The sequence below is a fragment of the Cricetulus griseus genome, chromosome 2, assembly GCF_003668045.3.
Source record: "Cricetulus griseus strain 17A/GY chromosome 2, alternate assembly CriGri-PICRH-1.0, whole genome shotgun sequence".
Taxonomy (NCBI): domain Eukaryota; kingdom Metazoa; phylum Chordata; class Mammalia; order Rodentia; family Cricetidae; genus Cricetulus; species Cricetulus griseus.
The window spans coordinates 49,278,829-49,305,575 of NC_048595.1; the positions used below are offsets into that span (position 1 = coordinate 49,278,829).

The window sequence follows — 26,747 nt, forward strand, 5'->3', positions numbered from 1 at the left end:
CACATACCTTTGTCGATTTCACTTGAAATGTTCCAGGATGATGTAGGCACTAGCTCAGCAGTGACTGACAACTCTGTTTCTGGAACGAAAAGAGGGGGAAGGGAGGACAGGGTATTATTCACTAAGGTCACTTCTGGACTAGTAGGAGTGTTATATCCCAAGGGTTTTCCCTCAAAGACATATGGTCATGGTACTATGGCTTTTTTTTATACATGAGGCAGCGCCAGTAGCCAGCATCGGCCCACATCTCAGAGGCCCTGCCAGCCAGCCAAGCTGTAGGCCAGACCTTTACTTAAAAATTCCATACTGAGGGTTAAGATGGAAAGAACTATGTTAACAGCAAACCCGAAAGAGACAACCCCATTTTATCAAAATAGTCTTGCCAGAAGACCAGGCACGGACTAATGAATTCAAAAGTCCTATCAGGGAAGAAAATGGACAGTGTCATCCATTTTGCTGCTTTCATTCACTGAGTTTATTACTCTGTGAACAGAGAAATGCAGTTCTCAACACTGGCTCTTTAAGTCAAGGCAAATGAAAGCTAGGCATTTGAATGCTCAGAGTCATTTGTGGTGATTACACTTAAACAGTAATTTTCAAAGCCACCGTAATTTAAAGCAAATATGCAAATCAACCATCTGAGGGACATAATGTACTATAAAGGTTTAAAAACTTTTCAATAATAGACTTTGCTACACATAGGATGGTTTTGTTGTTTCTGAAAAGTTCCAGCCATGGCATCATTTTACTAACATATTTTAAATAGGGTTGTTGTAACTTCCCCTTGGGCTATGTACAAATAACACACATACAGTATTATAGAGCATTAGTGCTAAGGAGGATCTGAGGGGACCAAGGTCATCAGATACTGTACATATGATGTCACCCCACCTTCAATCTCTTGCAAACATCATGAATCTATTATGATTCTTTCTGCCTATTAAGCCTGGCATCAGTGCTACAGCCTTTTCAAGACAGGGTATTTTAAGTAGCCACTAAAAACAGGTCTGAATTGGAAAGCAAGCTGAAGGCCTGACATTGGAGCATAGTGTCTGGCTCTACCCACAAGCCTCCCAGTGGCCTGGGCTGCCTAGTGCTGAAGGCTCTGAGATCCACTTCATCTCTGATTTTCACTTTTCCAGATATAAGCACTTTCCATATTCCCTTATTTACTGCTGGGCATCCACCCAATGGCTAGAGATGGCACATGTCCTTGTTGTTTTTGCTAGGGACTAACGCCTGCCCATGGAAACCTTTCAAAGGTCACTTCCAACCTGTCTTCTCACCACACACTGCAGAAACACATGGGCTATTCATCAGAGTTGCTTCCTTGTCCTAGAACAGGCAAAGAAACGTGCCACACTGCAGCCCATGGTCCTGGATTGCTCTTTCACCCTGAGCGAAAACCAGTATAGATTTTTTAATGGGAACTGAAGTCAGATGATCTGTATATCTAACAGCATGTTACACAGTGAACTATGAAACCTCAAAGAAAGATGGACAAGTAGAAAACCACTTAAGAACCCACAGGGGGAGACAGTACTTCTTCTAATTTCTGCCCAAGGATAGGCATCTTGTACAGGAGAATATACTAGGAAGTATTAATACACATTGAGTCTCCATGGCACCCTGACTCCCATGCTACTGTCATTCACTCTGGCTCCTTCCACCACGACAGTTCCCTTACTATAGGACAGGCTTCTGTGGCTCATCTGTTGAAAAAGCATTCCAACACCCAGACCAGGGAGCCTGGGAACAGAAGCATACCAGCCAGCTGGGGTGGCGAGAGGGGCCAGGAGCAAAGGCTGGGTGAATGGTAGGACTAAGACAGAACTTGACAGCATTTACCTGAGATTATTTCCAAAGATTTATCTTACTGCTTCTCACAGGGAAGCTGCCAGGAATCCAGAATTCCTTTTACAGTATCAACTCCACAGAAGGTCAGTGCTATGTCACTCTGTGTTTCCAACCCGAGTTTGAATTGCTTATTGTATTTAATTGGGACAAATGACTAACGTATGGATTGCTGGTACTATTAACAGTAAAACTGTTCTCCGAGTGTCCCTGGATACTAATTACCACTCACTTTTTAGGCAATGGCAAAGATGATTTGAGTTTTAACGCTCATTACCTAATTAGGGATGTTTCTTAGCCTCAAAAGTCATTCTTTCAGACAGCATCTCAGAGAAAGTAGTAACAACTAAGACAGATAAGATATTTTAAAATATATATCAGAACCCCATGACACACATTGTTTTTAAGACTGGTTTTTATTCTCTCTCTCTCTCTCTCTCTCTCTCTCTCTCTCTCTCTCTCTCTCTCTCTCTCTCTCTCTCCCCCCCTGTGCGTGTGTACGTGTGCCACCTGTGTGATGATGTTAATGGAGGCGAGAAGAGGGAGGGCATTGAATCCCCTGGAGCTGGAGAGACAGGCACTGCACCACCCAGTGTGGGTGCTGGGAACCGGACTCAGGTGTGCTGCAAGAGCTCTTAACCCCTGGGTGGATCCCCCAGCCCTGAAAAATGATACTACTAAAAGGAAGTTTTAGTGTCATTTAAAAAAAAATAAAGGCTGAATATTTTCCATGAAATTGGTGATTCTTTCTTCACAGATAGTGGTAGATATTCAACACACACACACACACACACACACACACACACACACACACACAAACCGAAAGTCAAACTTTAACCTAGCAAAGGTGAGCAGCTCTCCAGATGAGTTCCATCAGTTCCAGGGCCACCAGAGGCTTTGAGAGAGGCACAGTCACCAGCCCTCACTTGATCTTACACTGATAGACTCAGTTCTCCTCCCTTGTCCCCATTTGCAGAGCATTGAGCTGTTTCAGAATAATTCACTATCACACTAGCCGTATCCTCTCATGTAATAGTGTCATATCACAGTGAGTCAAGAGTGCTAAATAGGAGATAGACTATGAACCTAAAGTAAAAGACCATCATGAATGCTTCGATCACAACTAACTTACATGGCATCTTTTAATTTCCATTTTTTCATCTGTAGAAAGAGAACAATAAAAGCTACCTCACCAGACTGTGGTTAACTATTCAATCTAATAATGAACCAAAAGACCCCACAGGCTTGTGGCAGACAGCGGAGATCTCCCAGGCATTCCCCTGTCTCAGAGGCAGAGAATTCATCCTCTACACTAACTGCTATCTCTGTGCCTGAAACAATACATTCCCATGATTTCAAAAAGAGTACATTTCACAACCTTTGCCAATCAGAGTTGGTCTTTCCAGGTTAGGTTTCCCGAGTTAGTCACCAGGTCTCAGAGAATGTAAGCATTTTTTGTCATTTTATGCCATTTAAGCTAATCAAACATGTCTTAGAAAACTTCAGCCCACACTGTTTTCAACCTCTGTAAGAGAGCAAACCTGAAAAGCTATTCCTGCTCAGGTCTGATCCTGGGAGCTGTTATCTTTACAGTCCAGTCTGATGGTTGACTCTTTGGTACTGACTCTACAAAACCTGAGTCTGGTATTTAAGCCTGAATGGTGTAAATGTTATTTGGATGAAGGGGAAAAAATAGTCTTGACTCGCCTTCAGTGGTGGAAGTGTCCACTACAAAAGGGTTCATCTCATCCACTGGCAGGTGGAGACATAACAAGCATGGGATACAGAAGGACCCCCAAGAAACGCTCAGCCACACCACATCCTGCATACCTGAGCTAGTGATGAATAAGGTCTCAGGGACACTCAATGTATGGAGACGTAGTAGCATCCTGGTGTCACAAATGCCAAGAACAGTAGAAGTAAGTGCTGTTCTTCATCAGAGCCACTGAGTCATAGAGTACTAAGGGGAGGGTGGGGGGGCGTCCCAGACATCTAAAACTATCAATCTATGGGGTTTTAAAAAGAATCAATAAGAGAGGATTTTGAGAGTATACCAAACAAGAGAATGAAGTTTTCTTTCTTCTTTAGTAGAACCAACTCATCTTTTATGTATATAATTTATGTTGTAAAAGGCAACAATGCTTTGAGATTGTTTCTTTTTAATTACGTGGGAACAGACTGGGAACGATCCACAGATGACCCAAAGAGGGTAGCAGTCCCCAGGAGTGGGGTGAAGGGAAGAGAGACGTCTACCAGACAGCAAAGTGCCTGTGCAAAGAGCAGAGCGCTCCTGTGTTCCACATGCACCTCCTTCCCAATAGCTGCAGGTACATGATACCAAAAGCAGCAACCTGACATTGTTCCAGGATGTGCATGCCGTTCTGACATTTCATCACACATGGAGATTCAGGTATCCACCTCAAAATCAAGATAAGGAACTAGTAAATGCCCTAAGACTCCTCCCCTATCTTTTTGACAACAACTCCCTCCCACCCATGCCTATCCTCTGGCAAACACTGATCTCCTCTATCTCTATGGCTTTGTTACTTCAAGAATATTAGAGAAGTGAATTTGTGCAGCATGTGGCTTTTTGAGATCAGCTTTTGTTTCACTTAGCATAATGCCCTTAAGGTCCATCTGATTTGTTGCCTATGTCAATGGTCTGTTCCCTTTCCCTGATGAGTAATAATCCATAGCATGAGGTTATATACATTGTTTACTCATACACCTCTGGTACTCAGGGGGTTTTCCATTCCTATCTCATACAAATAAAATGGTCATAAACCTACTCACAGGCTTCCATGCTATGTTAGTGAATTCAGTCAAAGGAACAGGAGATCTAGAAGAAAAGAGTTGGATTCGGGAAGTGATAACAAGCTGACCAATTGGATATGTTACAGCATTTAAAAAATAGGATTTGGCCCTAAAATTGAACATGTACTAAGATGTACATCAGATAGAGACAGGGCTATAAGACAGCACAAAGGAAGAATATACACCCCATTGGAGGAAATGCTAAAACCCAAGGGGGTGGGCCTTGGAGAGACAACTCAAATTCAAGAGCGAGCCTGTGCATCAGATAGACAACGGCTCCTGAGGCTAGTACTCCAGAAGCATTCAGTGGCCTTACTTATCTACAGCTACAACAAGGCTTTTTTTCAGTAAGAGAATTCTAGGTTTTTCCTTGTTATCAGCCTTTTTTTTTTGAGGGGTCAATTTTTTTCAAAACAAAAAATACAGCATGTAGCCTATTACTGAGGAGGCAAGATCTCTTAGAGGATAATTCAAAGTTCCAAGGGAAATTTCAAAATGGGTTAACGTTGATGTTACCCAAGGAGACGCTCAAGGAAGTGAAGCAACCTGAGTCATCTCTCAACAGCCCTTGAGGCCACCAGGTGCTAAATGGATGCTAGTCACAATAGCAGATTAATTCGTCCTTGGCGTCATGGCTAGACAGCAAAGCCAGAGTGAAAAGAAAAGAAGCATGCTGGAGAATGCTAGCTTGGAAACTGGTGTTGTCTCTCTGCAGACCCTCCACTTCCCATTCTCCTGGTTGCTGCAGACACCTCGAGATCTAAGGACATCAACACACTTCACTCTTCCATTTCTGCCATCGTGTGACTTTTCACTCTATGTTGTTCCCCTAGAAGGTGTCTCTTGGCCACACTTCCTCCCCCACATCCTTCTGGGTCTTCAACCAAGGTGTTATCCATCTCCTTTTCCTGTTTTGACTGACCTACATATATTCCCATTTCATATTCTGTAGTCCCATGTATGTAGTCTACATAGCAAGGCCACTGGCCATTCAAAGAAAAAGGAAGAGATTCGAGATAGCAGCCTTTAGTACCACTTTTCCAGTGCTGCCCGAGAATGTATTCTTGAGTTTTGCTGAATAAATGAAGCCTTGGTTAAGTCCTATACACAAGGGATGGAATTAAATTGTACTGACTATTCTCTAAAGCCACAGCACATATAGTAGCAGTTTGGAAGATGAATGACCAGAAGGAATGAAAAGACTTTTTTTTTTCCACCTAGAATTTAATGCCTCTGAGTTCACTTGTTCATTGATCCAATTTATCCATCCATCTAACCATTCAACAAATATTTACTGAGCTCTGACCCAGATAAGCTCAGCGGTAGTGAACAAACTCAAGGCAGTGTTTGCTTCACAGAGCTCAGGGTCTGGAATGACCATAGAAAAATAAAGAATTGGAACAGAATGAAACAATGCTAAGAGGGACTGTGGAAAGGAAGGGTGGGAAGAATCTCAAAGGAGCTAGTTGTAACGCCAAATGCTGCTGCTAAGGCTCCTGTGGTTTCTGGCAAGTTCAATCATTGGAATGGTATACTCCCAATCTTCCGGATGTCCTCTCGTAAGGTTTTCTAAAACTGAACAATTACAAACACCCGGTGAAGCTAGCACCCAGCCTCAGAGACTCTTGTCGCCAAGGGAAGGGCAGTTTTGAGTGGCGTGTCTGTACTGAGCACAGATCTGTCTTTACCGGCACAACTTGGGCACTTGAGAGAGCCTTCTGCTGGAAACAGAGAGCTTGTCCCGGGTTATCTATCCTTGGTAGATTTTCAACCAGCATGGAGTCATTTGTACTTTTATCTCCCTAGCAACATGAGCACCTGCTGGGGTTGGAAGGCTGACCTAACACATTAACACTTGTGCATCAAGTTCTCAGCTTTCATTCCCTTTTACCTTTTAATTTGTATTTGGTCATTAAGAGACAGAAAAATCATTGCTCGTTCAGCATGACACTGCATAGTTTGATGGTTTCTGCTCTAGTCTGCCTGTGTAGAGATCAGTGGCAAAACACAATACAGAAAGGTGGGAGGGTTTTTTTTTTAAGGGGGTAGTGCAGGAGTTTTGCATGAGGACTTGAATTGGTGGGCCAGCATTCTGCCACTGAGCCACAGCACTACAACATTTTGTTGGTGGTGTTTTTGGAGATGGGGCACTGCAAGGTAGTGCCTTGAAGTCACTATCTTCTACCCGAGTCCCAAGTACTGAGATTACATGTACTAAAATTAGAAACACATGTGTACGTATGTGTGGTGTGCAAGGATGTGTATATATGGGTTTGTATGTGTGTGGGTGAAAGTGCGTGGGTGTGCAAATGTGTAGGAATGTATGCACGTGGGTGTGGAAGTCAGAGTTTGACACTGGGTGGCCTCCTAAATAACTTACTGAAGCAGGGCAAGCGCGCAGAACCTAAAACAGAGATAGCTGACTCAGCCCATCTAGCTAGCCAGTTCTGCCCAGAGAGTCTCTGGCTTCCTCCTGAAAGCTGGTCTTACAAGGGAGACACCAAGCCTGCACAGCTTTTTTACATGGGTTCTGGGGCTCCAAACTCAGTCTTCATACTTTCATGGCAAGTGCTTTATCCACTGAGCCATTTCCCTAGCCCCAAATAGTACATCTCAAAACATAAAATGTCTGTGAAGAAATGTCATAGTGACATCAATAAAAATCTTTCTCGTGTTGGAGCCTCAAACAGAGTAGTTCTATTTCACGAAGCTTAAAACACAACAGAATTATGATGCGATTCAATAGGAAAAACAAAATAAACATGGTGATTCTGTGGTGTTCAGTTTACTACTAAAAAGACAAAACCAAAAATGGAAGTGCCTAACCTTTGTGCTCTACACATACCACTCACTTTTCCATCCCTTTGGCTGTCAGTGAGTGTTCTCACCCTTTCATTCCAATTAGACTGCAAATATTTTGGTAACAAGGATCAGGACTCTGGCACCCCCCATGCCCTCCCTGACTTCGGACAGCTCTAGGGAATGGCAATGTGAGGGGAGTGCAGCAGGAGGCAAGGGATTGGTTTCTAAGTTGGACATGTTTAAATTGTGGCTCTGGCACAACCTGGCCATGACCCGGGGAAGGCTTGCTTCACATCTCCAGTGCCTCACTTGTTCAGTGGGCCTAATTGTAATGATCATAGTCTGTTCTTGAGACTCTCTGGAGATGGGTCAGATGAGTCAGCCTTTAGCAGAGAGGCCCTGATGGCTGTGGATAAAGACTTTTACTAACCACAGACACAGCCGAAGGGTGTTCAACTCAGCAACTCCCAAACCCAGGTGGGGGATGTGGCAACCAAGAGAGATGCTTGTACTGTGCTTTCTCAACCCTTAACTCCCACTGGGTGAGTCTGACACATTTCCTAGCCCAGCACTGGTCGTTTACAAACCCACTCAGGTGTCAAGCTCAAGTATTGATATGTCTCCTAAGTGAATGAGTAAGAAAAGGAACAAATGAATTGAGGACTTCGAAGTGATTTGAAAATCAGAGGGAAAGGGAATTGGCAGATTACTTGGCTAGTTCCTTCAGTATTGAGATAGACTGATGGTTATTTACCAAGAAACAAACTGATACTTCTAGTGAGTCTTTCAAAGCCAAAGGCTATTTTCAATTTGAAGGCTCCCTAAGTGTTTGCTCAATAGTTTTGACACATAGAATTTAGGCTGATCATGTCAGGAGCCACGCAGAACTATCCTAGCCATTTTCTAAGTTACACAGGCTCTCAATTTGTTTGTGGAGCCCTTTGTTAGATGAGCAAATTGGCACACCCTAAAGGCAAACCATAATCCTACTTGAGGCACTGAAGGAGAGAGACACAAACTCATTTTCAACCTCGATTCCTAGCTACTTTAAGCACTTCCAACAAGAAGCCACTTTGGATGCAATTGAGACAGCTATTAAGATCCCAAGCACCTTCTAGTGAGACAAGTACCTTCTGTTTAGGCCTTACTTTTTCTTTCAAGAGAGTCGGTTCACAGGACAGGCATTATTAACTCATGAATCCATGTGGGAAGGCCCAAGGCCCAAGATTATCACAGTCTGATTAGATTTAAAGAAACCCAGACCTAGGCAGAAAAGCTTGCCTAAGGTCCCCTGACATGTCACCAGCTGTCAGCAGAACTTACACATTACGGCCGGTCCCTTACCCAGCTCTGCCTCAGCTGGCTGCTTACAGCCCTGGTAGTGAGCTCTCACTTTAGAATTAAGGGGTTTTTGTTTTGTTTTGTTTTTGTTTTTGTTATGTTTCCCTTAAACTCTATATTCTCAATTCAATTCTCTGAACTTTCCAAAGTGTGGGGAATAAAAGGTGGTGGTGGAAGCAGGGGGGTTTTCACAGAAAGTTAATTTGTGTATTCGGGTTGCCTCTGCAAATCACATTTAAATTAATGGCATTGAGGGATCCCAGGATTAGCACAAGTCATTTTAATCTGAGAGGAAAATTCAAAAGGTGGCTCTCACCCTGCTGGATATAAATGGACATGCTGCATCAGGCTGGCTGGTAATTTTCAAATACTTAATTTGCCTCAGATTGTTCCAGTTTAAATGTTTTATCAGTCTGGACTGGGTTTCCTGTACTGTACCTTTACTGAAAGCCTGGGGAGATCAATAATGAGAATTAAATATGAGCAAACATTAAGCAGAGCCAGAAGTGAGGCCGGAAACCCTCCCAGGGTCTCCTTTGCAATCCCCCAGTATTCTGTCTCCTGCTCCCTTAGGAGACTTTTCACTTTGTTAGGTGACCAGAAGGCTTTTGAGTGTTCTGTTTTATCACTAAGGTGATGTGATACTTGAGGTTGGGCATAAGTCACCAGCCAGCAAATGTGTCCTGAAAGTACTGTGATGCAATCCCTGTGCTCTCCACATGCCTGACCAGCCTCTGGGAGATATTACAGACCAGTGCAACAATTTATTTCTCCAAGGTAGCATGGTTGACTGTAATACTGACCTTAGGCAAAGTCTGTGCCCAGGTCTGGGTTTCTTCACATCCAGTCAGAATACAATCAGATTGTTTTTACATTTGAGTTGGTGGTTCCAGAGGAATTTGAATCCAGCATGATGAGGAGGTCATGCTGTGTCAGGTTGTTTCATTAATTGCTGCAGGAACATGAGAAGGATCTTTGTCAAGGGGCAACTGGGCCTGAACCTAGGGAGGCTATTACCTTCAAAGACCCATTGTGACCCATTTCTGCCAGCCAAACCCTCTCACTAACGACTTCAGAATCCTCAAAAACAGGACTACAAGCTGGGAAGAATAGGTCAAATCATGAGCTGGTACAAGACATTTCAGATGAAAATCATGGCTATTATCTTGGGCTTTGAGAAGTGATGAATTAACGTCTATCCCATGTGCCGGCTTTCTTGAGAGGCAAAGTAAATACCAGACTCCTATAGCTTATTCCTCCCTAGATCCACGCTTTTTGGGACCATCTTCAATGAAGTGGTGGCGTCTGTTTCTGCACCATCAAATCTAGATTGCTGTGACTTGTGTTAACTCATAGAGTTTATAGAGCCTGGCCTGGCTCAGTGATAATAAAAGAATCAGAGAATCATGGACTCATGAGCTGGCTCAGTGCTTGCTGTTTGAAGTCACTAACTGTGGGATGGCTTGATGCATTAATTAGTTATGGGCAACAACCACCTACAGATAAGGGGAAGGGGGACTCAATGCACTTAGTTTAAACCCACAAACCCTGAAAATACATGAGCACACTGAAAAGGGCAGGATTAGAACCCGGTTTTACAGTTCTAAGACTCTCAGTCTTCATCTTTCCCCTTTAAGACAAGCAAACACAAAACCAGACTTGAGATGCCAATGCCTGCTCTGAGGTAAGTTTGAGGTTCTAAAGTAAAAGCCTGAGGGAAGCATATTTGACAATGCTACCAAGTGCTATGGAGAACATCTGAGGACAGGAAGCCACCTCAATCCAGGAAGACCGTGTGCTAGATCTCCTGTGGTCATATTTCAGAGAGGCAAAGGCAAGGTCTCTTTCAAACAATGATGTGAGAAGAGGGGTCTTCTCATATGTACCAATACAGGACTCAGTCTCTAGCAATGTCTGGTCAAACTTGGTGGCATGGCCATTTCCTTGTTCAGCAGGCTTTACATCATACCCTCATGAGATGAAAGATGATTCTCTATGAAATCAATGTTGGGCTCTTCATTTCCATTGGCCATCCATCTACCAAGGCTGTTTTTGGATCTAACAAAAAAGAAAATTACTGGTTGCACTGCAAATGGAATGCTGTAGTTAGCTGTACCCAAAGCCTTTATACACACTAAGTCTGGGGCTGTAGGCTTGATGACTTTGAATAAATATACAAAGCCAAGCTTCAGACGTGCCAAAGAGACACTCGTTTTGAACAGGGAGTGGGGGTCTCTTCCTGCCACAGAGTTGTCACAAGCAGCATGTCAGGGGCCTTGTTGGTCAACAGCAACAAATGGGAACAGTCAAAGTTACTGTGTGTGTGAAGGATGAGGAAGCCTGTTTGCTTATGTGTGTCATCTTCAAGATGGGTGCAGATAAGAGTGATTTCAACAGTTCCTATGCTGACAGAAGTATGACCTCCCCTTCCAGAACATGGTCATCTATTTTCAGTGAGCGATGACAGAGTGTTGGGACCATTTCCTGTGGGTGGTAGGACCCATTAGGTGTGTCTCTGTCCATCCTTCACAGCCAGAGTTCCACTGGGAGCACCCCGCTTGCACAGACTTTCCCTCATAAGACCTATAGACTTTCTTCATCTTTCCTGCCCTGTTGCCATCAAGCAGGTGTACACTCAGCATGTTGGAGAAATTAAGTTTGATACAGTATCCAAACACCATAGAAAGAAAGGTGATAAATCAGAGGACATTGAAGGGATACTACAAGACAAAACAAAACCCAAATATGACATATGGCAAACTAAGGAGAAAAACATTCTTGTAGCTCACAAGGCAGAGGGCTAATGGCAAGAGCACAGGGTTTTCTACACAGCAACATGCAGACAGAGATTCGATAGCGCTACAGACAAGTGGGTAATGAGAATGAGCTGGTAGATTGTAGGCAAGGTACACAATGGCTTTGGAAGAAATGAGAGGAACAACAGACAAGTGGGCAATGGGAGTGAGCTGACAGTCCGCAGGAAAGGAAATGCAATGGTCTTAAATATGCTCGAATACGCTGCACTCATTGATTAAAAAATGTAAAATATTAGAACTTCCATGTGAAGAGGCAGAGAGATAGCTTCATGGTTAAGAGCACTTGATAATCTCTCTGAGGACTGGAGTCCAAGTCCCAGCACATGCATGCTCTGCTCACAGCTACATTAAACCTTAGCTCTTGGGGACCAGATGTTTCTGCAGGCACACACACACACACACACACACACACACACACACACACACACGTATGCACATAGGCACACAAACATCCACAAAAAATAGTTTATTTTAATCTTGAAAATTTCAATAGGCTGTTGTGTTGTTCAGGTCAGGTTCGAAATAGAAAAACAGTTTGATGATGCACTGCACTCAGAAGAAAAGTATGAAGAAATAAGCCCCAGTGCATGGCAGGAGTATAAATTGGTTGAACTTTCTACGGAAATATAAAAGGCCCTGCTGTATGAGAAGCAGCTTCTTTTCCAGGAATGCGGCCTATAGGTGCACTCTAACGTGGATGAAATGACACTTGACAGAGCTGCAGGATGCTATCTGGAAGAGAAAGCGAGTGGAAATCGCCTGTTTCTCCATCAGCAGGACCTGCTGAATAAATTAGAACTATCCAAAGATCTCAACAGAACAAAGAGAAGGTCTGCACGTATTGGTTTGAAATAATCACAAAAATTTACTGTTAGGTTAAAAACAAAAAGAAAAGCATGTCTAGAAAAAAATTGTAAAACCAAGATATATATGGTTATGCTTTTGAGTTATATTCAAGCATGTGTAACATGTATCTATATTCTTACACATATAAGTCTATATCCTCATGAAATAGCTATAAATGGAGATATCAAAAAACTAGGAACAATGTCTAAATCTGAGAAGGGAGACAGTTAATAGCCCAGGTGCAAGAAGGAGATTTATTTTTCATTGTATGTTCTTTAAAGTTTATAAAATGTTATATACTTCATATGTGCAAAGTGGGGAGACTATAAAAGGATTTTTTGGTGCCTCTGTGCCAATGTATTATAGGATCCTAGAGAATACCTCACCAGAGCATGTAGGAACAGTATTGGCTGACACAGGTTGGTGAGGGCTGTTAATTCTTGCTTTGAGTTTGAAGGCCCTACTGACAAGGGGGCCCAAACTGACACAAGGTCTCCCACACCAGGAAGCTGGGGGAATTGGGGTAGCGACTAGATGTTCACTCGGTGCCTGAATTCTAATCTTTCTATGTAATATTTGGTGAACTTGAGATGGTATAGGTGATAAGTACAGGCCCACCCTAATGGCTCACAGATATAAGAACAAGCATGGTATAATGTGCAGGAGGATGAGGAAGGAAAAGAGAAGGCCAGGATATCAGCAAACAAATTAGTAAAATATTCGGATTAATAATTTCCTATCTCCAGTATAGCTTGTAAAGCAAAACTACAATTTCTATATCAGCAATGACAAAGTCAGGGTTATAGAGTGCTCTGACAAATGTCACTGAAACCCGAACCCATGGTTCTTTCCTTGCAGTGAGAGATTTCTGGTGACATTCTCCCAACTAAAGCCTTCTATTAGGGTATGCTCATGTGGTTCATTTCTTTTCAACACAACTTCCTGACAGAGAGGCATGTTTTTTAATCAACCTATTGCATCGATGTTTGCTTCATTCTCACCATTTCATGTATGTGTTGTAAGTGAGATATGTGCTTTTTCTTTCTTTTAAGTTTGTAAAACAAACAGGAAAAATTATCAAAAGTGTTCTCCGTGAAAATTACAATGTCAAAGTATAAGTCAGGAAAGTTGGTCCCACCAAACAGACATTACCAGTTGTTCTCACTTCCTATTGTCATATCATGTTTTCCACACTGAAGTCTAAAACATGAGTGGCACAGTTAGTCGAATGAAAAAGGCAGGGGAGGAGATGGGTCGTCACCTTTCCAGAAAAGCCTGTTGAGGTGTTGCCTGGCTTCTCAGACACCTTGTGAAGTTAATAGCAGCCTTCTTTGCTGCAAACATACTCTTACACATTACTCTTCAACAGAAAGAAACTCAAGTTATTTACTCCTGATGTTTTCCAATTTCTCCAAGAGCCAGACCAAAAGCCATGTGTTCATGCAAGCAAACCAGTGTCAGACATAACAGACCATGAGAGGCCCTGGTGAAGAAGACCTGCCTGTCGCTTTGCCTGGTTATTGGCTGGTTCTCTACACTATCAGATACAGTAGTATAGTCCTTTGAGGTTTATGCTACTTATGTCAACCATGATCTGAAAACACTAAATGGAAAATTCTGAAAGTGAACCTTTCATAAGTTTTTAACTGCACATCATATTTAGCGTGAAGAGATTCATACCACATCACCCCTTCCACCTTGGTTGATAAGGATATCTTTGCAATATACAGACTATCAGTTATTTAGTCTCAGTAGCCATCTTGATTATCAGAACAATTATTGCCATATTTCAGAACCGTTAATCAAGCAACCCTATGCCACTGTTACTTAGAACATTATGACACAAGACTGGCATCATTCAACCGACTAGCTCATTAGGTAGAGGTCTTGAGTATAACCTCCATGTTTGGGGGAGAATATTGTAATGTCTGTGTTGGGGTACTCAATCCAAGGGAATGTGACTTCATTCCATATAAATATCTGGAAAAGAGGTAAATAAGTTACACTTTGCCTTGGCTTCACCAAGTAAGGCCTGAATGTCAGCATTCTGCATGTCCAATATTTCAAATGACTATGAACTCTAGATAAATACTATTCTTGGTAGTTAAAGTAGAAGTTACAAAAGCCCATGCCACAAAGCCCCATATCAACTCTAAGGGAATCCAACAGTCATTCACAGAAAAAAAAAACCAAAAAAATTAAAAAACAAAACAATAAAGGCATGTGCTTTTCACCTCTCAATGATAACAGTGCTTCGTATAAAAGGGTTCTGAGAACTCCATGAAAATGCCAAGAAAGTGAGCCCCTCCTTCATCCCTCTTTTGTTTTTAAAGTCATGAAGAGAATCTGACTTTTTCCTTTCCTTCTGTCAGCATGCAATATGCCTGGGAGGGTAACAGTCCAGGAAGTATAATTTCAAACACTCGGCTAAGGCTAGGGAAGAGAGGACTGCTGCAACACGTCATCTTTGACAAAGTTACAACATCCCTCCTCAGGACAAAAAGGTTGGAGATTTTAATTTTAAGGGTAAAAGGGTTGACAGTAAAACTGAAATGATTCGTGGATGTCAAAGAACTCATAAAGAAAAAAACATTTAGGTGAGTTAGACATGTAACTAAAAGCAAGCCTAAGTCTTGGGAGCTTTTAGAAGTAACCCTGGTATTTCCAAGGTGCTCCATTTGCCCTCCTGCAGCAAATATGGAAACTGGCAATTTGGACTTGGCATTGGAGAATCAATGAATTACAAGACCAGGTTGGGTAAAACAAGGCCCTCCCTGGACTTTCATGTCTGAAGACTCAGGTTCAAAGTGCTCCTTAAAGTTGCAGCCAAAATACCCTCCCCCCAGCCTCCTCTTACTGGGCAAGTCTCTAGGTGTTTATTTAACAATGGAAAAGGCTCAGACTGCAGACAACACTTTCTATGGGTTCTGTACAGTTCTGTGCCAAAATTACAACAAAATTCGATTTCAAAAGAAGACTGCTTGTGTCCACTTGGCACCAGTGGACACAAGGAAGGTCTGCAGGGGCAGATAGTCTTGGCCCCACTCAAGGAGATGACCCAAGATGGCAAACAAAATTAAGAAAATTTGAAATGCTTCAAGTTGAATAAAGGCTTTCCAAGAGTGATGAATCTTAGCCATAAGAAAAAAAGAGAGGTTTGAAAGGAACAAAAGGCAAGAGCATGATGAACACTAAGTCTGTTTAAAAAGTCTCACTGGCATCCACACATGTATTCTTTCCTATTGATAGTGAAGTCTTTGATGGTGAAGAATGCCAAAAGAATGGGGACAATAGGATTTCTGGTTATTCAGTCTCATGGTCATATGCAGTCCAGAATGGCTGGTACCATGAAGAGATCTAGATACCATCATTTCATGAAGTACTAGGGAGACACATTCATCACTCAGCTGAAAACAGTGCTTGGCTAGCATACATAAAACCCCTTGTTTGATCCGTATAACAGCATATGCTGGGTAGGATGGCACGTGGAAAGAAGATGGAAGAACCAGGAGGGCAGTCATCCTTAGCCACATAGAGAGTTCTAGGCCACCCTAGGATACACATCTTAAAAATATAAGTTGAGTGAAACCACACACTAACCAAAGCAACAGAAGACTAATGAATGACTGAGGGCTGATATCAAACAGATGACATGTGTAAGGAGCTGATATTTATTTTGTGGCATAGAAAAGTCCAAAATTAAGACAGACAAATTGAAGATGATCATTATCCTTTATCCATTATTTAAATTACACCAAAGTTAGTTTATAAAATTATTATTATTACTATTCTTACTTGTGTGAATATGCATGATTCAATGGGGTAGGAGATTTGCCATCCTGTGCAGGTAGAGGTCAAAAGACAGCTTTGCAGAGCCTGTTCTCACCATCCATCCTTATGTGGGTTTCAGGGATTGGACTCAGGTCATCAGACTTGAATCACTGAGAGGCAAGCACCTTCACCCACTGAGCCATCTCATTAACCCCATAGATTTTAATTCAACCTGGAGAAGACAACCCACCAATCAAGTGTCCCAACACAATGGCCTCAGAACCCTAAAACAGTCACCGAGAGACTCTTGTTTTGAGACACTAGATAAAGTATCTTATACTAGTTTTCATTTCATTTTTCTAATTATATAGTTAGTATCATCCCTTTGTTACTCCCACTTCACATAAACAGACAAAACATCTCTGAGACTTGGAAAGACAAAATATTTGACTCAAATTCAAATAACTAATATGAAGCTCAGCCAAGTTTCAAAAATATGATACTATTTTAAGAATATAATATAATTTTTTAAAACTCAGAAATATGCTTTGGTGGGGCTGTAGAAAGTGTAACTTAAAGCAATGCTAGCAATTATTCAAATGGTGGAAGCACCTTGATAAACAGTAGTACAGTAGCTCCATTAAAAACTGGCAGTTATAATTTCCATATGAACCAATAATTCTATTTCTATCATTAATTTGGGGGAACATACTTCTAAATGAATTGAAAACAAGAATAAACATGCACATTGACGTTCACAGTGGCATTTATGATAGACAAAGGGTAGGCACGGCCTAATTTATGTTGACGGAGAAATGAATAAAGAAGATGGGTATATTCCCTTAGTAAGGTGTTATGCAGCCTTACCAAAGAAGTGGGGGGTCTAGAACATGATCCAACAAGAACAAACCACATAAACAGTGCACTACTGCAATAAGCCAGTCCATCACAGAAGGACAAGTACAGTATGACTCAACTATCTGTAAATATATCTGTGAATCAACAGGCAGACTAGGGGCTGGGGAGATAGCTCAGTGGTTAAAAGCATTTGTTGCTCTTCCAGGGGACTGGAGTTTGGTTCCCAGCACCCTCTCACAAACGCTCCGGCTCTAGGAGATACGATGCGCTCTTCTAGCCTCTGCAGGATCCCCCAAACAAGGCAAACACACAGACAAATAAATATATGTGTAAACAAAAATAAATATTCTAAAGGGAGACTATTGGTCACCAGGGCATGTAGTGGGGGCACTGGTCACCAGTTGATATGGGAGGGAGACTCTCACTGGGAGATGTGGTGTGAGGAATGGCCAATAGAGGACATGTGTGTGTGTGGTGGGGGGACTTGTCACCAGGAGAGGTGATGCTAGGGACTTGTCACCAGGAGAGGTGATGCTAGGGACTGGTCACCAGGAGAGGTGATGCTAGGGACTGGTCACCAGGGGATGTGGTGGTGGTGGGAACTGGTCACCTGGGGATGTATGGGGGTGGGGGTGACCACCAGGAGATATAGTGGTGGGGACAGGTCATGAGGGGCTGTGGGAGGGTGCTGATCATTAGGAGATGTGGAGGTGGGACTGGCAGTTTTTAAACAAATACAGAACCTAGTTTTAGCCAATGAAAAGTGTGGGGGATGGACGGTGACAATGGTTGTCACTGTGAAAAGTATTTAATGCCATTAAACTATGTACACCTGATGGCTAAAATGGTAATGTTATATTAGGTATAATCACACACATCTTCTTAAGGGGGTAAGCTTCACATGACTTGAAGTGTCCGTTTGCCAGAGACCTGAGGAGCTGGCTATTATTCTGGAGGAGAGCTCCATTAGATGAACTCTGAGAACTTCATCAAGTACAGAAGTAAAACTAGTTTTTATCTTCCCATATAAATACAGACTACCTTTTATCCTGCAGTGTGCTAGCCTGGCCACTGAGAAAGTGGGGTTCTGGAGGCAATTTACAATCAGATTCTGTCATTGTTCGTAAAGCACACAGAAACCATTGCCAACTTCTCTAGTGAGGACCAATTTGTTGTTGCTATTATTTTTTGGAAGCTTCTAACTTTCACTGTTTCAGAAAAGATACAAGAGAAGACAGTCTAGGTCTCACAGTTCAAAAATTAATGAAGGCCCTGAAATAATTATGCCTTAAATATACAGAGGTCTCCTTAATGTAAATAGAGCGTATTTCACAGCAAGTCTTAGAACAAGGGATCCATTTCAGCATGACAGAGCAGGCAATGGAGCAGGGCTGTAGTCTGCACTCAATTTGAGATTTTACTTCTGTTGACGTTGACTAATGCACAAACATCCCGGCTTAAAGGATCTGAGAAACACTGGGTCACAGTGTGAAATATATGTATGCTAATATAGAACAATTTATATAAAAATAGGAGAATGTAAATAGCCAACTGAAGCCAGTGCTAGTGGCTCTAGCCAAATTGAAACCGGGAATACTGAGAAGGAAAAAAGAGTGCTGTTCTACTAAAGATCTCTGTGAATCCTATCCTCAGGATTTCTCCTAGTTCAAACACAGTGAGAAATTAAAGCTGGATTTCTGCTTTCTGAAAAATGCCTTAGTGCTCAGAGCACGGTATAAATAACCTACATTCAAAGCTAGCATGATACCAGGTAGTGAAGATTAAGGGCCCGTGGTCTAGTGGAGATAAGCTGAGCACAGGATCCCTAAGGAGCAGTGTGGCTGGTTTTCAGATGGCACCAACAGACTTGAATAAGTGTAGTCAGAAGCTTCAAGGTTCAGTGCTCGTGGATCAGGCATAAGAATAGGCCTGACCCACTTTCATGGTCACATTCAACCCTCATGGTGTGGCTGAAGAGCCAATATGGCATGCAACATAACTTAATTGTTGATAAATATCAGTGGCATCATTCCACAGGGAAACTATGGCTGTGGCAGTGACCAGCCATTACCAGAGTCCAGAAGGTTTTAGAACTTTCTACACATCTTGACTGCTTCAAAGTGCTGTAAAATCCAAGGGAAAATAAGAGAGGCAGACACCTTAGAAAGGCTGTTGATGGATTCTGGGTAGCTGAGATAGGATGGAAGAGTGGAGGGAGAAGTTGAGGTTATATTACATCTGCCAAGTGTGCTTTGGGGTTCCTCTGTGGCTGACTGCTTTGGGTGTCACAATCCACCCATTGTAAAGACTGTGCTTCTCTAAGTCGCCCCTGGGGAGAACTTTCCTAGGGCATCTCTAACGAGTGGGAAATGTTAAGTTGCCAGCTGAGCAAGAAGGGTTTTTGCAGCTTGACCCCACTTTCCAGCCAGGTTGAGTTAGTTATAGCTCACCTTCTGGCCACCCTCTGCCTTTGCTGATTCACTGGGCTGCATGTGCAGCTCCTTCCCTCAGCTCCTCCCCGCCTTGCCTTCATTCTTTGATATTCAAATGAGAATGAGCATCAGGTCTGTCTCATCCACAACTGCAGTCTCAGGGAAAGAATACAGTTGGTGCTGAATAAATGTTTATTCTGTGTAGAAACAAGAGAATTGTAGAAAGACATAAAGGAAGGCATGGGGTAATGAACACTTCTCGCTCTGTCTGTCATCCTTCCAAGCAGATGTCATTCTCTCTTCTGAGATATGAAGAACACAGTAGTATCCCCCATACTATTTTCTAACTTTATTTTTATCTACACATTTCCCCAGGTAGACATTTAGCATCGTAAGGGAAGGGCCAGTGTAGGAAAGACAGTACATGTTTGGCTCAGTGTTTTATAAAGTCTCCAAAAAAAAAAAAAAAAAAAAAAAGCAAAACAAAACAAAAAAACCCAACTCACAAGTAGTAGTGACTCATAGGTTTCTCTCACCACTGGAGTGAGTTCCTGGGGCTCAATATGTCAGCTGAGTAAACAAGTATTTAACAAAATTGTGGTAAAGTAAGGATGCCTTAGGTTTTGACACTCCTACTTGGAAGGATTCGCCAACATTCTTAATTCTTAGGAAAGCTCAAAGTGTCTTCACTCAGAAGCTGTTTGTAGGCACTTTTCACAAGCCAGCTTATCAGATTTCCCAAGCCTGGTGGACTACACACAACAAATGGAAAGCAGAAAGAGATGGATGCAAACCAGAAACTGCTCAGAGGACAGTGCATCAGTGACTCACCATGAGTGACAGCTTAGGCATCACTAGACCCTGGGAGATCATATAGGGCAACACCTTCAGTAACTCAGTAGTGAACATGAGTATTGTAAGAGGTAGTCTGCCAGGGAAGACAGACCTTTGGGCAATCCACCAAAAGCGATTTCCATTCAACAACAGACTGTTTTGGCGTTTAGTGAAGAATGCTTTAGTTTGTTGGAAAACCCACTTAAGCCAAGAATTAAAGAGCTGACACTGCCAGATAAAGTGTTACTGCACAAACCAGAGACTTCTTGTTTTGTATCTATTCATTTTTAGTTATCCAACACATGGAAAGGAACCAAAAGAAACATCACAAGAAAAAATGTGCATTGAGTCAATATCTAAAATGCCATTCCAGGAGATACTACATTCTTGTGTACTCGTGAGCCAAGTTTTCAAAGCTGTGTGACCCACTAAGCACTCTCTGCACAGGAACTCCTACAGAACCTTAAGTTTGACATAAGAAAGTCAATATGAAGTCAGTAGAGGCTTCCACACTCTAACATACTTACAGGACTAGGACCTATGGTGGAATTAGATGGGCGCAATTCTAACTGAACCCCCAAAGCAATCAGTATGCCTGCAATTTAATCCTCTTCCATGTGGCACACCTCCAAGGATGGACAAATGGCTAGTTGCTAAATGTGACTGGCCAGGGTCTGGCTGGGGTTTCAGATGACAAATATTTAATTTAGGAAAGTCACAATGTAGGCTCAGATCTCTGTTAATAGTTGATCAATTCCAAATCTGAGATTCCCAAACAAATTTGGTGACCCCTTGAAAGGAAGTATTACCAGTGCTCTCATTATCTGCCATTCTGCCATCTTCATCCATTCCAACTTATTTAGAGTCATTTTATCCAAAGCATTATTTAAGCTAGGCAATTTGGCATAAATGATGGCATTTCTGTGCCAAAACTGAGAATGGCATGCTTCAGGATGGTGTCCATGAACTATAGGGTATGAACACACAAGCATATGCACATACATACATACATATATACATATACATGCATGCATGCTTGCATACACACACACACACACACACACACACACACACACACACACACACACACACACACACACACACACATTATATATGAGAAGGTTGAAATCTGTTTAGAAAGGGTTACATGCACCTTACTAAGAGAGTGGAAGGGAACCACTTCCTGGTACTTAGGTTCTATGAGCTACTGGTACCACATATTTGCATCTTTCTTATTTGATCATTATAGCGGCTAGCAAGGAATCATCATTTAGTAAGTATGGAAACTGGTTCTGAGACATCAACTTAAATTGAAAATCACAGTAACTCAGTAACTGATTTGGACCCAAGATCCATGAAACTTTGGAAGCTACACTTCTAACCTACTGCGGCTGAAGAACTAGAATTTGTTCTCCACATACCAGAGAGTGAAGGAACTTTACTACTACATAGCAGGTGATGTCATCTAAACCAGCCCAGCTGCAGACAGGACGTCTGATGGATTGTTCAATGCCAGCCCCATTCTTCCACCACACTGATTATTTCTTTAAAATCCAATGCAAAGCACTTCCATCGGGTGGAGTAAGCATTGATGAGTTCCAGAACCCTGAAAGGTGTGGAAAGCCAGGCTCAGCAGTCCTAGGATTGCTTGGAGAAGAGCCTCTCTCCCCTTGTAGCCTGTCTCTTAGTAGAGTGGCAGTGTGTTGGACACTGGGCATCCTCCAGTTTTCAGTAGCACATTCATGGATGGAGGACCTGAAATTAGTCACTGAGCTTTAGGAGTTTGGGGGGAAACAAAGCAAGAGGAAAATTTTGAGAACAATTCAGATCATTACACACTTTCTGGACTTTGGTGTCTCTACTTGTGACAAAGTCTTCTGTTGTTAAGATGAGAAGACAATGCAGTTGGGTAGAGATGGCCTCTTGGAGGGAGGCTCAGGGGGCTTAGTGGTAAACAATTTCACAAGTTGTAGAGAGCCTAGAACTCTTCAAGGTTACAGAATCAGAAGACAACTACAGGGGCCAGGGCTGAGGGAGTGGAGAGGTCCTCCAACACTTTCTCAGTGCTCCTGTAAGCAACCCCAATACACACACTGTTTCATCAACTTGAATTTTGGTGGAATCCTCGCTTGGGTCTGCTGCTAGTCCCCCATCTGAAGCCAGCCCACACTCATTCACATGTCCCCAGGAAAAGTCATACAACAGATGCATCATGAGCTTACATTGCTTATGGGAGGCCCTGAATTATTTCAGCTGACTTTGGCACTATCATTCAATTTCTGTGTTATCCAGGAATATTTTGTGTGCTGTGTAAAGCATAACAACAGCATGAAGTAACTTTTACCAATGCCTTGCTATGTGCCAGGCTGGGTTCTGGTGATTCATTGGATCTTTGCAAATGCCTTACAGGTTAGGTGCTATTTTTATTCCCATTTACAAATAAGAAAACTAGGGCACATACAGATGAAGCCATTTACTCAAGTTCCAAAAAAAAAAAAAAAAAAAAAAAAAAAACCAGAAGTCTGATCAGACAGCCAATGCTCCCACTTTCCTCTGTTGAAAATTACTGTCATCATTTGACATCACTGTTATACCTCCTGCTAGTGCCAACGGGATTCCCATTCACCACTTGAAAGACTCTCCTAGGAACCATCCAACTTATCAAAAGTTGTATATTTTCAACTCCCAGAGTCCATGAAAGAACGTTTAATTCTCTGACACTAAACGCTTCTCTTCATTTTAACTTCCTGACTGTTTAAAGACTTCTTGAGCTGGCTCCAAGTTTGCTGAGCCTACCCAGAAAACAAAACCTTCCTAATGGCTTGGGTTTTGTGGACTTCATAAACATTCTTTCAATGATAAAAGGCTCACATGTGGTGTTATCTTATTGAATAATGGGCTGGTGTGCCTTCTCTTAAATGCAATGCTTGAGCAGTGTTTTTGTAGGCCAGTGATACATTAGAATAATACCATATATTTATATAGTGCTTTGCAATTTCTAAAGTGCTTTCCCAATTACTATCTCATTTGATCCTCGCCGCAGGCCTGCAAAGCCAGCCTTGCAACTGCTATTACCATCCTCGTTTTATGGGCAATGTGGTCAAGTAGAAGGAATCTGCAGCTTTGAAGGGAAACAGAATAGGGCTCTGCTCCCTGCTCCCCACTGTTCTAGCTGTGTGACCTTGAGTTTTCACAACCTTCCCAAGCTTCATCTTCTTCGCTGGCCAGTGGAGGGCAATAATTTAGGTTCTGCAGAGTATCAGTATCAGAGATGATAGATGACAGGCAACTAAAAGGGTGCTGACCACTGCTTTCTGGTGTTGTTATTTGTTTCACATTTTAATTACTGATTTTTATAGTTTAGTTTTAGTTTTATTTGCTACTATGACAAGACAGCTTTACAAAGAGAAAACCAAAAGGGTGGCTGTGGTATCCAAATACTTGGAACACAGCAGGCAAAGTCTGTATTTGTTCAGAGCACAGGTTGCAAAGGAAGGGAGGACAGATGTGTGTAACCGGAATGGAACTGGCAGATAGATACACCAGAGCAGGGAACTCAGCAGGAGTTCCCATGACCAAGAAGCCTCCACTTCTATGCCGAGAACCTTTGCTCTCGAAGACAAGCCTAACCCTGTTGGTTCGAATCAGCCCTTGCCTGACATCCATGTCTTTCCACTCCTGTGGACTAGGAGAGGCTCCAAGGCTAGACAAAAGTGTTCCAGAACAATTGACTTTTAAGAAATGGCATCAACCCTCTGGTCCAGGTTATCTCCTATATATGTGAATGCTGTAACTCTTTTCTCACTGAGTGCTCCTTTCAGAATATGGCCCAGGATCCCTCTCTAAGCAAGGAGAGACAACAACTCAGCCATAGAGATAGGTCGGTTAGCCTTTTCTGGGAAACTTTAACCTTCTCTGAACTTTCAGCACCCCAACCTCAGGATACTGAGGGTATCAAAATCATCTGTGCGAAGCAGATGGAGGAAGGCTGCCAGTCAGGATCTTAAATGTTTCAGAGGGCCATCTATTATGGGAGCCTTTAGGAGGTGGGACCAATCGAAATGGAGTGATGTCATCAGGCTGCGCCATAGTGGGACCCTGCTTATGACCCTCTGCTTCCCATCCTCAAGACAAGCAATACACTGAAATCATGAGGATGAAATGACACAATGGCTGTGAAACTTCAGATTCTGCCTCCATCAGAGCAAGTGAGCAAAAGGTGGAGGTAGATTTCATTTCTACTATTACAGGATGAGAATTCCTGATGTGGACAGTTTGGAACCAGAAGTGTTTCAGATTTCTTCAGACTGTACAATGCACTACTAGCATATACATCCAGAATCACTGGACAGATGAGATGCAGGTCAAAACAGGAAATGTGTCTGTTTCATGGATACCTTACACACATAGCCTAAAGGCAACTCACATAATATGTTCTGGAGCATCTGCATTTTGACCGTGACTTTCCACATGTGGAGTCATGTCAGTGGTCAGAATGTTTAGCATTTTGGAGTTATTATTTTTATATAGACATGTTTTTCCTCCAATTAATTCCCATTATCTTCTAGGCCTGGTGGTATAAGCCTGTAATCCCAGATGAAGGGACCTGGAGATGATAACAGGGTCCCATTCTGATCATTCTCAGGGCCTAAGATGATGTCACTTATGGGGGCTCTGACTAGCCTTAGTTATTAGGTTATTGGTACTCCTCTCAAAGTCCTCAATCTCTGAAGGTTGGATGTGCATGTCTAGAGCTTTCCCCCTGCCATCAGGCAAAAGCAGGAAAGTGGTACAGGTCTTAAACGCCACTATGAGTCACGTATCTCAGTAAGTACAGGGCTGGCCGCAGGCTAGACAGGAAGGCTCACATTAAGACCTCCCCACCCCTGGAGTTCTCATTTCCTCATGGGAGATCTCATTTTCTCCTTAAGCCCAAGGAGTGTCCTCAAATCCTTCAGACGTAAGCCCCCTCATTCACGTGACAGAAAACTCAACTCTGACCAAGTTTTTTCCTTACATTTCAAAACCTAGGTCTTCATGGTGGAGAGTTGAGCTAATAATCACTGCCCTCTGTTCATGGCACATTTCTCATCCATCCACTTTATGGTCCATGAAATGCCACCCCTCCCCCACCACCGTACTCTTATTATCTGCTTCAAGCGGCCATTCCAGTGTTGCACATGCAGATTTTTGTCCCTGGATTCTCCAGCACATAGACACACCTGCCCTGTGTGTGTTCATGGCATATTTTGTAGAGGGAGTTCGTGCTTTAGAACCTTTTCTATTTCCCCGTGTTAGGATGCACTGTATTTTCAGTTCCATTCACCTTGTGCTGGGTCCACCTACTTCACTCCCTAACAGCCACATTCTGTTTACACTGATCTTCATTTCTTTAAAAGCCTTATTAGCTCATTGGGTCAATCTTTGTCCCATTCTTGTCTACGAGGCTGCCCTCCATGGGCACTGGCATTGGTTGAATTTGCCCAATGGTGGGCAGGAACAAGAGGCTGAAAAGGATACATTGCATGCTGTATTCTATTCCTCTTCCCTATACCTCTTTCCTGATCCAAGAATTTGGTGGGAGGCTCATTTCTTTATGGTTCTGTCTTCTACTAGAATGTTCTTCTGTAGCTCTAGTTTCACTGGGTTGCAATCACCTCACTCTATCTCCTAATCCTTCAGGCCAGCTGCTGGTCCTTATATACCACTCTGCCCTTACTCTTCCATTAGCATTGTTCTCCATTGAGAGAAACACCTTCACTGAAGTGTCTTCAACTGAACATACAGTTTTCTTCTCTCTTAGGACAATTATTTGGTTAAATACTCCAGGATTATCATCCACTCAAATTTACCAATATAATTTTCAGGTATCATGTGCTGGCTAATTTTACGTGTCAATGTTGCTGGCCCATAGTGCTCTAATGTTTTTGTGCGCATGTTTTGGGATTAGATCAAAATAGGTAGATTTTAGGTTCAAAAGACTGAATCTGCCATATGGGTGATCTTTATCCAATAAGTTCAAGGCCTGAGTAGAACAAAGGACTAGCCACCCTAGCAAAATGAGGGGCATCAGCCAGCAGACACCTTTTAATTTAAACTGCTTTTCCCTGGTCATAATCTGACAGCCAACTCTGCATATATAAGAGTTGACTGTTCCCATAGCTATGTGAACCAATAACCCTCCCCCCCTGACACACACACACCACACACACACACACACACACACACACAGCACACACCTACATACACACATCCTATTGGTTTCTGGATAACTCTGACTGGTACACATAGCTGTCCAGATCTTTTGATTGCCAGCTGCCATCCACAATGCTAAAGGAACATATGTAAATGCTCCCTTCTGGAACTCTATGTACATTTT

General features: G+C 42.5%; 1 protein-coding gene across 1 annotated transcript in view; it reads right to left on the reverse strand.

The window, feature by feature from the left end:
• Positions 1-26,747, reverse strand: part of Ror1 (receptor tyrosine kinase like orphan receptor 1) — a 363,775-nt gene that overhangs the window by 149,417 nt on the left and 187,611 nt on the right. The window contains exon 2 of the mRNA XM_027400498.2: positions 8-79. Coding sequence (XP_027256299.1) covers positions 8-79 — 72 coding nt within the window. The remainder of the gene's footprint in view (positions 1-7; positions 80-26,747) is intronic.